The 15512-nt window shown below is 45.0% G+C and overlaps 1 protein-coding gene across 1 annotated transcript in view; it reads right to left on the bottom strand.

Annotated features, from left to right (window-relative positions):
* Window positions 1-7539: 7539 nt before the first annotated feature.
* LOC119458275 (uncharacterized) overlaps window positions 7540-15512 on the bottom strand; it is a 108651-nt gene continuing 100678 nt past the window's right edge. The window contains exons 4-5 of the mRNA XM_037720111.2: window positions 10082-10214; window positions 7540-7798 (exon numbers count right to left, since the gene is read on the bottom strand). Of these exons, the coding sequence (XP_037576039.1) occupies window positions 7540-7798; window positions 10082-10214 (392 nt within the window). The remainder of the gene's footprint in view (window positions 7799-10081; window positions 10215-15512) is intronic.

Genomic DNA, 15512 nt, shown 5'->3' with positions numbered 1-15512 from the left:
CCGGGTCTGGGTCAAAAAGCACACGCCGTGCCCGAGCCCGGCCCGAGCCCGTGAAAAAACTCCTCTACCCGGCCCGGCCCGGCCCACGGGCCGGGCTGGGCCCGGGCTTTCGGGTAAGCCCGAGCCCGTGCAGTGCTCTACTCTCTAGTGCCCAGTTCCTTCGAAGAATTGCTTTTTTCCCTGCAGACACTGGCTTTTTGAGTAAGTTAGTGCACTTCTCTACATGACTGTTTGTGTTTATGTCCACTATGGCCTGCAGCTGGATAATATTTGTGGCACACCCATCCAAACATTATGTTTCCATGCACACTGTGTTGGAACATCTAAAACCTTTTTAAAAAAGTATTTATGAATTGTCACTGCTTCATTAAAAACCATATCAATTTGTTATTTCAAAGTTTCCAATATTCCCTAAAGTCAATAGTTCAGCAAGTTGGTATGGCGTTCATATTGCATCCTCGGGGGCAGCGCCCAAAGACAGAACACAAACAAGCAGAACCAGCGTTGCGTCGTCTGCTTCTACTTCTTTGTGTTCGGTCTTTGCGCGCTGCCGCACTCGGTATTCAGTATGATTTTCAATATTCGCGCGCACCGACATTTTAACACTGCTTGCAATGGTCTTCTGTAGGACAAATAAATATACAGAAAATCATTCAGATCTTTTTACCCACTATGATGTCAAAGAGTATTCTTGCATGAACTTTCCGCCGTTTATCTTGAGAATAATTTGTAATAATGGCAGTCTACAAGAAGCCGGAAGAGCAATTTAACCTGCCAATTTAACCTGCAGTAAAACGCGTGTGGGGCACCTGCCGAGAAGAAGCTGCTTTGTGAATATCACACAAGACTTTGTGCGATACAAACCGTAATACATATAAACTACGGGGACAGCAGAAAGCAGGACATGCTGCGAAGAAGGCTTACCCATCAGCGACACCGTCAGCAGCGCAGGAGCAACAGTAGCGTGTTTAGGCAACATCTTCGCAGCTTGTACAAACGTGCCGCCCAAATCCAAACGATTTGCAGCGAAGCAGTTGATGCCCGCTTTATGAAGTGCGATTTCAACTACCGGAGCGCTAAAGACAAATAAAACCTCTCAAACAAAAAAATATACATGGTGATGCAACGTCTACACTTGGTTAGTATATTTTCCCTTTACCATTACTTGAGTGCTAATTAGTATGCGATTGCATTTTCTCAACTTGCATACTTGGGCGTGAGAAACCTGCGAATGAGTTTTGTAAGGCCGGTTATAAGTTGTCCTAGAAATTACTTAGGGCAGCGAATGCGGATGAGTAAGTTGGCAGTTTGCCTCTGAACGGGTGGGTGGAAATTGGTAAAAAAGTATCATCTATGTACACCAAGACAAGGTTGCTATTTCCCCATCGAATAACTGACTCTTGCGTGTATAGTGCAGCGTACTCAAATGTAAAAATCATAAAGAGACGAATAGCATGCTCAATTAGCGGATCCAGTTTAGCGGACGCCCGCAGGGGTGTACATTATTCTAGTGTTGTGTCACGGGCAGCAGAAGCACTATTTCCGTGGTATCGGTGCTCGTCATCGTTGTCGAGCCTTGGAACACATTCAAGAGATGGTGGTTGCGTTACGAGGAGGCTTTAGCTCAGAGGCAACTCCGATGCTGCATACTTAAATACACGGAAGACGCAACAAGGCTTCTATGAGATAACACCTAAAGAATTACTTGCATGATTTCGTTTTTCTTTTTGCATTTGGCACAGAACGTTACTCTGCAGTGACTTTATGCAGTGAAATTTTTATTGAGGGCTTGCAGAGTTTTAAAAAAGATTGCCCAAAATTGGGAAATGTCAAAATTCAAGCATGAAGTATACAAAACCGTAACTCTGCACCCAAATATATGTAGCAGTTCTGTAAACTGCAATCTTTAGAGCAGCTAAAATGGATCAACTTTGTAGTAGCGTGCGGCAGCCGAGTAGGCGGCAGCCGTACTCAAAGAAACAGCCGTGGCAGGTGCAGAACAAGATGTGTGCGTTTATTCGTTTGACGCACTTTTATAGGCAGCGGTTGCTTATCCGCTGCTGATATCAGTGCACGCGATAACGCAGTGGCGCGTCAGCGCTTGACGTTATCACAAACTTGATTTATGAATTGATAGGTTAGGTAATTTTATTCAACTATGTGCAATAGTTTTTGTAAAGGCCTACTCAAAAGTTGTTGATATATTTTAAGGCCGTGCACATCAAATTTGTCCACTTTAAATATATTCATTGATCAATTTGACCAAACTGTGATATTTTATAATGACATAAAGCATTCCGAATTTTATTGTATTGCTCTTAAATATTGCAATTTTGAAGAATGTTTATTAGGAAAGTCCACGGATAAATAAAGTGTGTGCTTAGGTCAGTTATTAGATGTTAACGCTTTCTTTTATATGTAAGAGACCTTTTCAAGTTCGGTGCTGTGCATGGTTGCTGAGCAAAGTGATGTCTCCGTTTCCATGTATTGAGACTTAGCTCTAGAGTTAAAGCTTTGTGTTAAGAAAAAGTTTTAGCTCCTGCATAACTACAATTCCGCTGATTGAAATGCATGTAAAACGCAAACGCAGAAATGCTTTTCTGAGAGAACCCTGGCATTGGTTTTATTGAAATGTGTCGCACTTACCGTGTTCCAAGTTGTAGTGACGGTGAAGAACGACATAATGTCAAAACATTTAGTTAACGACTTCTGACAAGTGAAACTCAATAACAACAATAACGGCGAACAAAGTCAGCGATCGTCGAAAATTTGATCTGGGGGTGAAGCGATTGGGCTTTTTATACATGACTCGTGGAAGGGTCCAGCATAGAGAAAGACATTCTAGAAGAGCGGACACTCCCATAGAGCCCCGCGGCCGAATGGACCGTAGCACACCAAGCGGCTGAAGTGAAAAACTATACCACACTTACAGTTTCGGTTTTGGGCGCGCGTTTTGAACGTTACGCAGGTTTCGCTGATCGGCGTTTTAATTATATTTACTCCTGCTGCTCAGCAATGAGCTGGCTTCATGACGAATTTTAAACATGAAATGCTTTTAGCTTCAGTTTTAGGTGACCTTCAAGTGAGCTTGAGCAAAAAGCTAGAGCCGTTATTCGGGTACTCAAACGAGATCGTCCGGGCATTCAAACAAGAACATCCGCGCAACGTTGCGGGAACAAAACATCATCTGGGCAAGCAGTCAAAAGTGTCGCTGTTGGGATAAATACGACCGCAATAAATGTAACACATACCCACGTATACCTTAAATATACAACTTATTCAGCAAAACTTCATGATTCACCAAGTCCAACGCCTTGGAAAAGTCGACAAATAAGCCAATCACTATTTTCTTGTTTTCAAATTGTTTTAACATATATTGCTCTTGGTGAAGCAAGACTAATTTTGCTATGTTCTTCCAATTGGTGAGGTGTTAATACATTGGAGCTTTCAACGAAGTTCAAGACCCTACAGTGAAATATTTTCTCCAGGGCGTTTGAAAAAATTGGCAAGATAGATACCGGTCGGTAATTACCTAAGTCATTTCGATTCCTCTTTTTTTAAAAAGCACGACTACTTTGGAAAGTTGCATTTTATTGGAAATTTTGATATAGTTAGACAGATATTAAATGTATTCGCAAGAACTGTTGCAATTACGTCTGCGACATATTTCACAGGGTTTATTTGAATTTCATCGATATCTCCACTGCAGCTGCTGTTTGTTTAAATTTGTGATTATTGAAATCACTTCATGTACAGTGACTGGCTGCAGAAATAAATATTTATAATTCCTCATGTGCACATATTGACATGCATCTGGAAAACTACCCGATGTACTCACGTTTGTAAAGAAAGCATTGAAAGCATCAGCCAGATCCACCCCATGCAAATAATTGCCCTCAATGTTTAGTTTGAAAATGCAGCTACGACGACTACCGCGACGTAGTAGTGCATTTAATTTGTCTCAAAGCAGCTCGCTCGGCGCATTTTTGACATCCAGGAAAGAGGAGAAGTACTCTTTGCGTGCAATGCGCAGTTTCTTGGTTAGCTTGTTTCGATATCGTTTGAAAATGGTCAAGTCTTCAAGATTACGATTGCTGAGAAATTGTCTGCAGAGCCTTATTTTGTTCTCATTTGTGGATAGAAGTCGTGTGTTACCCATGATTTCCGAATTTTTCTATTTCTTTGGCATCTTTCAACAGGAAAGTTAACTTGGTAAAAACCATTAAAGATAAAAATGCATTGTAGGCGCTGTCAGTATCGTCTGAATTGAGAACCCTGCAACAGTCTACTTGTCTTCTTCTTCTTCTTTCTGGGGTTTTACGTGCCAAAACCAGTTCTGATTATGAGGCACGCCGTAGTGGAGGGCTCCGGATTAATTTTGACCACCTGGGGTTCTTTAACGTGCACTACAACGCAAGCACACGGGCGTTTTTGCATTTCGCCTCCATCGAAATGCGGCCGCCGCGGCCGGGATTCGATCCCGCGATCTCGAGCTCAGCAGCGCAACGCCTTAGCTGACTGAGCTACCCCGGCGGGTGCACCAGTCTACTTGAAGCAGCTCATTTCTAAACGCGTTAAGAGCCATGTCCATTTTTGGCTGGTGAAAGGTTTCAGCAGACGAATGTTTAGGAATGTCGGCATCAGTTAGGCGAAAAACACAGGAATATGGTCACTAATCGAACTTGATAAGGCACCAGCTTTTATCTCCGACCACGAAAAAAATATTACACATATATTCAATACTGACTGGCATTGAGTTGCTATTCTTGTTGGTTCCTTAATACCATTATCAAACCCATTTGACAGTAGAATATTTTAAAACTTTGTACTAACAGGAGTATGGATTCGCATATCAATGTTGTAATCACCTGCGGCAACCAACGTGCACCTGCTCTCTACAACAAACGAAAGAAATCTTTCATAAAATTGAAGGAATGTTTGGATATGCCCACTTGGCAGCCGATAACAGACAGAATATAATACTTTATCTACAAATAAAGATAACCCTTCGTAATCGGGCGTTACAATATTGAAAGCATTAGGTGGACTGTGAACTGTGAACAAGTTCACAGTTCATTTCTTCTAGAGTTAGAAGTGCAACACCACCTGCACGACCGCAAGGTCGATTGAGATAATGTGTGTTATAACCTTCCATTCTGAAGACGTCACTCTCGTTTTTGCTCCACGTTTCACTGAGCATGATAACTGAGAAATTGAAAGGAAGCTGACTAAATAATACTTCGTCAAGGAACGCGTTATTCCGAACAGATCTGGCGTTTAGATGCACACATGTCAGTGCATGAGATCTAATTTTAGATACTATGCTGTTCAAGTCATCTGGCGAGTAGAAATCGTGGTCATTCATTCTTGCATTCGTTTGGTCAAGAATAACACTGGCTGGGCATATCATCTGGGCTGAAGGCGGTCAAGGCGCAGACGTTATTGCAGCAGTTCTTGCGAATACATTTAATATCTGTCTAACTACATCTAAATTTCCACTAAAAATGCAACTTTCCAAAGTAGTCGTGCATAGTAACGGCATCTAGCGTGATAGCGTTGGCCCCATCAGACATTCGCAATAGAACCTTTCCATACACATACCATACATATTTAAACCCAGCTTCCTTTGCCATGTTCTTTTTTTTGTTGTTGTTGCTTGTAGCAGGTCTCTGCTGTGAAGGGTCAAGTTTTCCTGAATGAAGATGCGCGGATAGCTATCTTTTAGTTTGCTCTTGTTCAACCACAATTCCCTGATCGCCTGCCTTTTGAAATGCAGGCGATCAAATGTTGTGCCAAATCAGATTCTGCGCGCATCGCGAACAGTGCTGTAGGTTCGCGAATTTGCCTGAATGTTAGCGGTTACTGTAAAATGCACGCTGATACACTAACACACAGCGGATGGACTTAACCCGTGAGTTTATATTCGATAACCAACAACTGTACTCGTTTCTAGCGTATAGATTTGAGCGTTGTTTTTTTTTCTTTCTGGACACAAGTTGTACAAATAAAATGTAAATAATTGTCAACTCAAACTTCTCACAGTGATGACGTCCTAAAGGTCACTACATAGTGGCAACGTCATTTTTTTTCTGCAAAAGTAGCCCTGGCTCCGTTAGTGGCGAATACGTCTCCCGTTGCAATCATCGTAGTAGTATACGCGGTGCGCCTATATGAAATGGTTCTGCAAATTTGCATGTAAAGCCTGTGCAAATATGAGTGACCCGCCGTTTTTACTTAGTGGCTATGCATGGTGTTGGGCTACTGAGCACTAGGTCGCAGGAGCGAATCCCGGCCATGGCGGTCGCATTTCGATGGGGGAGAAAGGCGAAAACACTCGTGCACTTAGATTTAGATGCACGTTAAATAACTCCAGGGGGTCCAAGTTATTCTGGAGTCACCCACTACGGCCGACAATCGCCGGCATGCTGGCAATGCACGTCGACATTGAACAAAACGTGTGGGATGCCATCCTTCCGTACGTGACCTTCGCATACAACATGGCCGTGCAAGAAACAACGCACATGGCGCCGTTCAACCTGGTTTACGGAAGGAATCCGGCAACGACGTTTCACGCCATGCTACCGGACGTCACCGACGAAGACAATCTGGACGTTACTACCTACTTGCAGCGCACTGAAGAAGGTCGACAGCTCACCCGCCTGTGCAACAAGAACCAGCAGAGGACCTACAGCCGATACTACAATCTTCGACGACGCTACGATGAGTACCAGCCTTGGGACCGTGTTTGGGTCTGGACTCCAATACGCCGACGAGGACTTAGGTGCCAAGCACCACAAAAAATTATTACTCGATAACATTTTCAGCTCCACGTCACTTTTCGTCATTCTGAGGAAACCGCAAAATTGCACTTTGTAAAACTACCGTTTCCTGGCACAAATTTCAAAACACGTGACCTTTGGACAGCCAATGAGACAGCCAAGATGGCAGGATAATGGCGGCCGTACAGCCACCATCCGTGTCGACAATAGAGCCTACTGCCGCTATCACGTAAAAATGCGAGTGGTTCAGCTAAACACAACTGGTTGAGAAACTGTCAATACTCACTGATAGCAATAGCGGAGATAAATCTTGTTTTGCAAACAGATTTTGTATTTTGCTATAAAGTTTTCTACTCGGAATTTTTTGTCGGCTTAAAAAATACAGAAAAAGCATTTGGCTAAATAGGAAGAAATATGTTGGTGGCGCAACCCACCGCTCCATTAGGGAACGCTCATCGCAAACACCCATCGAGCCATGCATTCATTCTCGTTTATTGCAACATGCTCCCGAAGAAACATGCTACGCTGGCCAGCAGCTCGCCTTTCTTATTATGCGATGATGTTCAGGATACATTTCATGTAAGGCGCTTGTATTTATTTATTTATTTGCGCAAACATCTGCTTATAAGCATACAATTTACGCGACAACATGCCGCAGCAATGAATGGCGATAAGGTAGAGTATTTCTGTTGCATGCGAGCTCCCGTGAAACTGGTTGCCCCAGTGAGAAACAAGAGTACGACTGAGTCGTGGCCGCATGCTAATTCGTGCGGCCCACCATCTTGCTAGCCTCAATCAGCAGTTCCAGGAAACCATCGATCTTGCGGTCGTTCGGGCCCAGCAGCGGTAGGTTCTGCAAAGCTTTGCAGTTCTCCGATCCGCTTCGGTAATTTCCACACACGAGACTGAGGGGCTCCCCTAACGCTTGCTCTAAAAGGCCAGTGATGAACTTCTTGCCACCGTCATTTTCGCAGGGCGCCAGTGTCTGATCGAGGCAGCCAAGCAAGTCACCGTACGAGCTGCACAGGCGAAGAAGAGGGAGAGGTAGGGGGATGAAAATAAAAGGGCAAATTTTAGGTTGGAAGCTCCTGTGCAAATACATCGCAATGAAAAAGATTGTGTTTTCCAACATCCACTGTGCTGAATTGTATGAGGTTCCTTTCGTTAAGAAGAAAACGTTAAAGTATACAGACTGAGGGATACATATTTTTCAGGTTCTGCCGTCTAAGTTTTGCTAGCATTATTGTTAAAAGTAAAGTTGAAAGGAAAAAAAACACCAAGTACTATAGCGTCAATTCTCTAACTCAGTATTAAATAGGACTATCACAATTAAATATACCGAATTTATTCCGATATCCTAAGCGGACAAAATGCATGCATTTTATATTCTTGCGCTACACCGTACGTCGTTAAAACTAAAGTAGCACTTTTGAGAATCCTCGTAAGTATTGTGATAATTTATCGTATGATACAACTCGTATATTACATTTCTCCGCTTTAGATGGTCTAACAGACGCAGTTTACAGAACTGCTATATCTGCTTTCATTGCAGTAATTATGGAGTTGTAAGCTTCGTGCTCCAATCTTTTATTGCGTATCGGATTTCGCATAACCAAAGCGGTGAGATTATAACTGTCTATGTAAAGTTTAAAAAATGATTCACATCGGTCAAGTGGTTGTCTTGCTAGGGCATTTCTTCGAATCAGGAAATGGGAGTCTGAAGTTATCTCCTAACTAGGCGGTGTTAGCCCGCGCGAGATGGCCTGGGGTCAAATTTTTTTAAACATAGCATTTGCTCAACTAGGCTTGGACTTTAATGATAGGCTTGCTCGAAACAAGAAGATTCATGTAACAGGGTGCCCCAGCTACAATACCCGAAGTTTAAAAGGAGTACTTACATCAAAAGTGAGACTTTTCTTTTTTCTTGCATTAGGGGTGGTACTAGACATCGAAACCTTTGAAAAAAATACTCGGGTACCTGAGAGTGCCCCAAATAACTTATTCGAGTAGCTTTTCTACAAGCCAGTTTATGATTCGTTCCCTAGGAGGTGTGCGTGTCGTCAGTCATGGCGTAGAACGTGGTCAAGGGGAAGCAAGACGACGCGACATTTTGGCACCCGCTCAGTCTCGTTCGATGGTAATTTATGCTGCGCAATCAGTAGCCGCATAATAGATAAAGGTGACAGGCTCTGTGGTGTCACGCAAAGAAGCAACAAATAGTAAACAACAAATAGTAAACAACAAATAGTAAGTTCTCATACTGGAACAAATATACGCCGTGAAGCGCATACCCCATTTATTGAAGCTAAGGGCTTTTCCTTCCTCCCCTGGATTTGTCGCGTCTGCATGAAGGATTTCCCACCGAGTACCGTTGGCTGATCCCTAAGATAGTATAATCGAAACTACTCAGAAATCCGGAAATTTTGTATTCCGTGGCCATGTAGGTAGCGTGGTCAGGGTATCTGCATCTTGCGGTCTTGTCGGTATCTATTGGCTAGGATAGACTACATATTCATAAGTTTCGAGAAAACACTGCGCCACAACCACCCAAATACTAGATTGTACGTTAAGATACATGCATGGTACTGCGACGCGAAATGACATGAAACTGCTGCCATGCAGCCAGAACCTAAAACGTTTTAACGTGTACTTGAAGATAATCTATATATATATATATATATATATATATATATATATATATATATATATATATATATAATATGCACCTCCAACGGAGATATTGGAATGTATGTCAGCGATGCTTCAGTGAAGCGGTAATTCAATACTATACAGCCAATGACAATGCTTGTTTAGATAAATTATATGAAACGTGAATCCTCATATAGTGATTATGTTTGTAAGCAGCAAAGGTTACAGTATGAATATTATGCAATTTTGAGGACAAAGTCTTCTTTGGTGACTTCAGATTGATTTGTGGTTCGTGGGATCTAGTTATCTGGCTTCCGCTTTCTGACCACTATCCTCGAAAGACGGCGTTTAGCGGTCTTCTAGTGCACGTAGCACAAGGAAAAAGGCATGAAAATGAAACTTGGAACAAAAAGAATGCACCAAATTAGCCCTCTAAGTACCCTCCTGCTCCGCTTTCCGCCTCAAGGTTCCGGTGCACCCTCCTCCTCCGCTGCCCTGCTCGCGTCTTTCGTCCCCCGCTGCGCTCCGTGTTCGCTCCTCCGTCCTTCGCTGTGCACGTTCGCTCGGTTACGCCGACGTCGACGCTCGCGCAGGAACGAACGCCTAAAGAGTTGGGCTCTAAAAGGGACGCTGCTGGAACAGCTTATACTAACCAGCATACATAGTGGATGACTTCCTTGGGGGGCGCCTTGGCAACGGACAGCTGCAGGCTTTCACGGATATCCTTGAAGCAGCCATTGATTTCCTTGCCAACGGAGTTCAAGCAGCCAACGGAGTTCTGGAAGGCTGGATGCCGGAAATAGATTCATTTGTTGTCTTGTGGTAACAAATACATTGAACAAACGGAGCGCGGTGCTATTACTTGGCTCAGAGACCATTGATGTTATCTGAAGGGGGTTGCGGCTCTGCATCTTCCGTTGCTAACCATATTATGCCGGCGCGTTTCCCTTTTTAAGGAAACAGATATCACAAGCACGCCAGCTAGATGACAAGAGAGATTGCGTACGCTTAAAACGCAATAATTAGGGACGGGATATGCAAAAGTGAACCATCGGTGATACTTCACCCGGAAGAATTTTACTATTTGCGTCAGTCTTGATTGTGTTTACATTTCAGTGCACCATTGGAGCTCTCCCAGTGCTCTACGCACGCTCTATCTTTTTTTTTTACGAGTATCGTAATCGCCGGTGAATTTTTTCTATTTTTTCTTCGTTTCTCGAGGACTTTTGTTTCCCTAGTATATGCGTTATTTTCCTAATACAATCAGTTGAAAATATGCTTCGTAGTTTCATTTATTCCTATTTTGGCCCTCTTTATTTGCACTGTTTTACACGTTGCCATGAATATTAACCTACTCGCCCCCTTTCGGCGTCCTGCTTCAGCGCGTACTGCATATTTCTGGCGTTGACCGAAGGTTCTCGTGGACAACAAAGCAATGGGTGTGCATTTTTCAAGCGATCGGCGTAGTAGACGTCATTCAATGTGGAAATTGCTTTGCGCGCGTTCGTGTGCTGTGACCGATATCGCCACTTCTAGCCGTCAAAAGGCGCCGACGTGACGAGCGTTCGACGGTGACGCAAGATTATTAACAAATTGCAAGGGCGTACATATAATAACCCTGGGATACTCTGTACGTGCTGTGGGCGTAAGTAATTTCGAAAATATCAAGGGAGTCAATGATCCGACAGCACTGGGAACAACAGAGTAAAAGTTTATCTACAGCATGCTACGGTCGTCTTTATGTTTGGTTAATGACGCTGCCTTCCAGTAAATAGTTCGTAAGAGCACTAGCTAACGACTCGGGAGCAGTGTTGTAAACGTTCCTCTAAAACAGGAACGAAATCTCGTTCCTCGTTCCTTCCCAATATTGGAACGAGTTCCCGTTACAAGTTACTTTAATGCGAAAGGAACGCGTTCCAGTTACACTTCTAACATAGGAACGTGTCGTTACATTACCGTTACATTTGACTTTTTTTAAATTAAAATATGGTGTCGGATAATCCTGAGGCGAAATAAAGTCAGCAATTTAAAACTCACGTCGAACGCCGTATATTATATAAATTTGAACATCGCCGGCAGCAGATTATCTGGAGATGAAAAGAATCCAAAGAAACGCTCATAGACGAATTTCTTTCAGGCAGCACCGGAGACACTCCAGACATTCTAACTGCAACTTTGGTGCTCGTGTATTACAAGTGCAACGCATATGGCACATTCCACTTCGGTCTTCAAATGCGCAGTCAGGATACTGCGCTTTAGATCTGCAAATAGAAAATTACTCACATGCACCAATATCATCCTGGGACCCGAGCACAACAACGGAGACAAAATCGCTCTTCGATGTGGTTTTCATTGTCTACTGTTATGTCATGAACTTGAGAAACAATTTTTAAAATTTGAATACCACGGATAGATGCCAAAAGCTCCGTCTCCACGTACGTGAAAAAATGTCTATCTCTAACATCTCCTCATGTTAGCTGTGGTAAAAACTACATTTCATTGTTTAAAAGCTGAGATGAAGATGGAACTACGTGTAGTACATTGCCATGTTGCTGCCGCGTCCGGTATTTTCACGAAATCTCGGTGTCTTCGAAACACGCCTCGAAGTCTTCTGGCTGTTTGGGACGACACAGAGGTCTAGACCAATTTATTGTCAAATTTCTCGAAAACGGGTGACAAGAATATGAGTAAACCACTTCTTTACACTTACACGTGCACCGTATTTCATACCGAGAGTGAATATTTTGCGTAATCACTTCCGAGTGAATTTAGGCAATGTGCTATGTATTGTACGAGGGGTCTCAGGAGGATATAATTAAATTTCTTGCACAAGAAACCGCATCGAAAGGAACAATAGATAGGCGTTTAATGAATGCTGATTTAATATTGCAGTATGAGTGGGAAAAAATGTCGCGAACATGTATTCGCAATTTAGTAAAGGCCCTTGTTTGAACTGGGCGAGAGTTACATCTCGATGTTAGTGTCCGACAGGCCGGCATGGAGGAAAGAAACTACAGGAGGGAGCGTCACGTGACAATCTTGAAGCCTAGTCATTAAAAAAATATAATGAAGAACTCACAAAAGAAAATGCACCATAGTCACGGGACAGGCAAGCGTTAGTTCTTTGCCCCTGACGCGGTCGGCCATCCGCCCTGCATGATGTGCTGCGTACGTGCGTGCGTCTGTTCAATGCCGTGGAACGCTTAAAGAAGGAACGCCGTTCCCTCGGCCGTTCCTTCGTAAGCGTAACGAGATGCCGTTCCAGTTCCGCCGACCCTTAACGGAACGGTGGCGTTCCTCCGTTCCTCCCAAAAGGAACTAGTTCCAGGAATGCCGTTCCGTACAACACTGCTCGGGAGCCATTGCGACCAGCCGGCACACCGGGTATAGCCTACATATGCATGTGGTGTTCATTATCAAATCTGATAGTGTCATCTTCACTCCTTGAACTCCACGTCTAAAATTAATTGCCTTACTCGCCTTGGTGGCTTAGCGGCTATGATGTCTCGCTGCTACGCGCAAGGTCACGCGATCAAATGCCGGCCACGGCGGCAACGTTTCGATAGGGGCGCTATGCAAAAACACCTGTGTCCCGTGGATTGGGGGAACGTTAAAGATCCCTTGGTGGTCGATATAAATCTGCGGTCCGCCACTACGGCGTGCCTCATAACCAAATTTTGGTTTCGGCACGTAAAACCCCAGAATCCCAAATAAATTGCGAAAATTTCCAGTATTTGCAGTAACACTATGACACTTATCTTTATGCAGAAATGGGAAGTTGCTTTTGAAACGGATTCCCCTTTAGGTTATTTAAAAGAAGGCACCAGGTAAAATAAGTAAGCGTTATCAGACTAGCGACCTTAAGCTTAAATTTTTTAACCCACACAGTGTTCTCGGCGAGTAGGCGTTGCTCTCAGTGGCTAAAGAAAGCTGGCGACCGACCTGTATGGCTTATGGCAATGCCGCTGTATTCACCCGCAAAATTTACGATTTTCACCAACTTGCTGGCTTGTTGGCCGGCTGAGGATCCCAACAGACCTCTTGCGTAATGCCGAGAACAATGTCCCCACGTTGGCTTCTCTGCACCATCGCGAAGGGTAGACGTGCGGGTGAGAGCAGAATGCGCCAAGGAAGTTTGCGGGCTGCGCGGCTCTGCTACAGCTCGGGCCGACCGTTCATCTGTATTTCATACTAATTGTAAAGGTTAAGTGCAGCTGACAAGAGTACGCACAGCGTACACTAGACAATAATAGTCGTCTGTTTTAGAGCGAAACCTTTCTACGCCATGTCTCGCAAGGTCATTGATCACATGGGAATCACATTGAGCCATCAAAACGTGTGTGTGGCAGGTGTGACGTCACGCCACGTGATGCGCTGCGAAGAGGCGTCGCAGCTGCGCGCGCTCGGAGCCTCGCCGCTGCGGCACCATGTGGCTGGGGGCGAGGGTTTAACGGCTGCTTCGCCGGCACTTGGTTACAGTGAACTAGAAGAGGGCAGTGGAGCGAACGGAGCGGCTGCGCCTTCAAAACGCGCGTCAGTGCAGGTGTCGCCCGTAGCGGCGGCGCTGCCGTCGCTGACTACGCTGCGCCGGCTGTGCTCAGCTTGCTTTTGGCATGCTCCTCCCGCCGTCTCCGGCACGTTTGGGTAGCGCGATGTGTAGCAGCTTGTTTTGTGCGTGTTCTGTTATTTTAGTTGTGCTGGTGTCGCGAACGGTGATTGTGTGATTCTCCTCAGCGATGGGGAAGCAACGCCTGAACCATTGTTACGCTCCCGGGTGCAGCAGCGGGTATGACAGAACCAAAGGTGCTAAGCAACCCTCATTGTTCAAGGCCCCTGCTGACCCTGCACGACGAAGCCTGTGGGAGCGAAATCTGCACAGAGCGGACAAGCCACTCACCGCGGATTGCGCAGTGTGTGAACTCCACTTTCAGCCGCACTTCATCGTTCGAGACTATGTGCACCAAATTAATGGTGAAGAAGTTCGCCTACCGCGGGGAAAGCCTACGCTTACGCCCAACGCCGTACCGACGATTTTACCAAACGTCCCGGCGTATTTAAGCAAGCATGTGACTCCCGCGAGAAAGCAGAGGAAGCGGAAAGCAAGTGAAGCTGCCATTCTACCGAAAAAGGCTCGGGTATCGAGTGCCGGCGAAGATCACAGTGTGGATGCACCTGCCAGTAACGGCGAAGCTGGCGAGGCCGATACTACCGATACTGTTGGTGGGTGCGAACCTGCCGAGGCTCATGCATCCCTAACTGTCGATGCACTGAAGCACGCAACTGTGCCGAATAAGCGCTGGACGCTGCACGAGATGCAAGACAACGAAGGAGTATGTTTTACTTTGTGCGCACTGAACTCCGTCACGGGTGAGGTAAAAGTAGAAAGGGCTATATTTTTCACTGCGGATAGCTCCGGCGGTTTCCGCTCGAAGAAGTTCTTGCAAGGCAAGCTGGCTGCAGAGTCTTCGCTGCTTCGAGTACAGGACGCCACGACTGTATTGCAAAAGGCGAACCAAATGCTTCTTTGCTGCGGAGCAGTTGCGAGTAATGAAAGCTCTTAACAAGCAGCCTTACAGATCACTTGCGCGGCCAGATGGAAATGAAATCGGGAATTGCTTTCAGCATCAACTGCCATGGGAAAACAACAAAGGAGGGAACGCCGTGCGTCGCATGCAAGTACTTAAGGAGAGCGCTTGTTACACGGCAGTCACGCGTCAGACGTCGGAAGATGTCAAAACGTCCCTCAAGGATTAGTTCGCAGAAGCTGCTAGCGAGCAACCGCCGAAACAAGCGGCTTCTATCGAAGATATATAAGCTTGCTGAAGATCTCAACAAGACAAAGGCGGAAAGTGCTTCAACGAGTGAGGAAGTGCTTGCTGAAAAGATTAGGACTCTTTCACCTAAGCAGCAACTAGCTGTCCGGCAGTGTTTCGAGGCATCAAAGAGAAAAAGTCCCCGTGGAATGACGTATGACAGGGAGTGGACTCTAGAATGCATTCTGCTTAGAATCAGAAGTCCTAAGCTCTACCGATATATGCGGAAGCAGGGAATTTTGGCTGTCCAAAGTGAGGAGCCGCAATCAGG

The sequence above is a fragment of the Dermacentor silvarum genome, chromosome 7 (assembly GCF_013339745.2).
Source record: "Dermacentor silvarum isolate Dsil-2018 chromosome 7, BIME_Dsil_1.4, whole genome shotgun sequence".
Taxonomy (NCBI): Eukaryota; Metazoa; Arthropoda; class Arachnida; order Ixodida; family Ixodidae; genus Dermacentor; species Dermacentor silvarum.
This window is presented reverse-complemented; position numbering and strand designations above follow the sequence as displayed.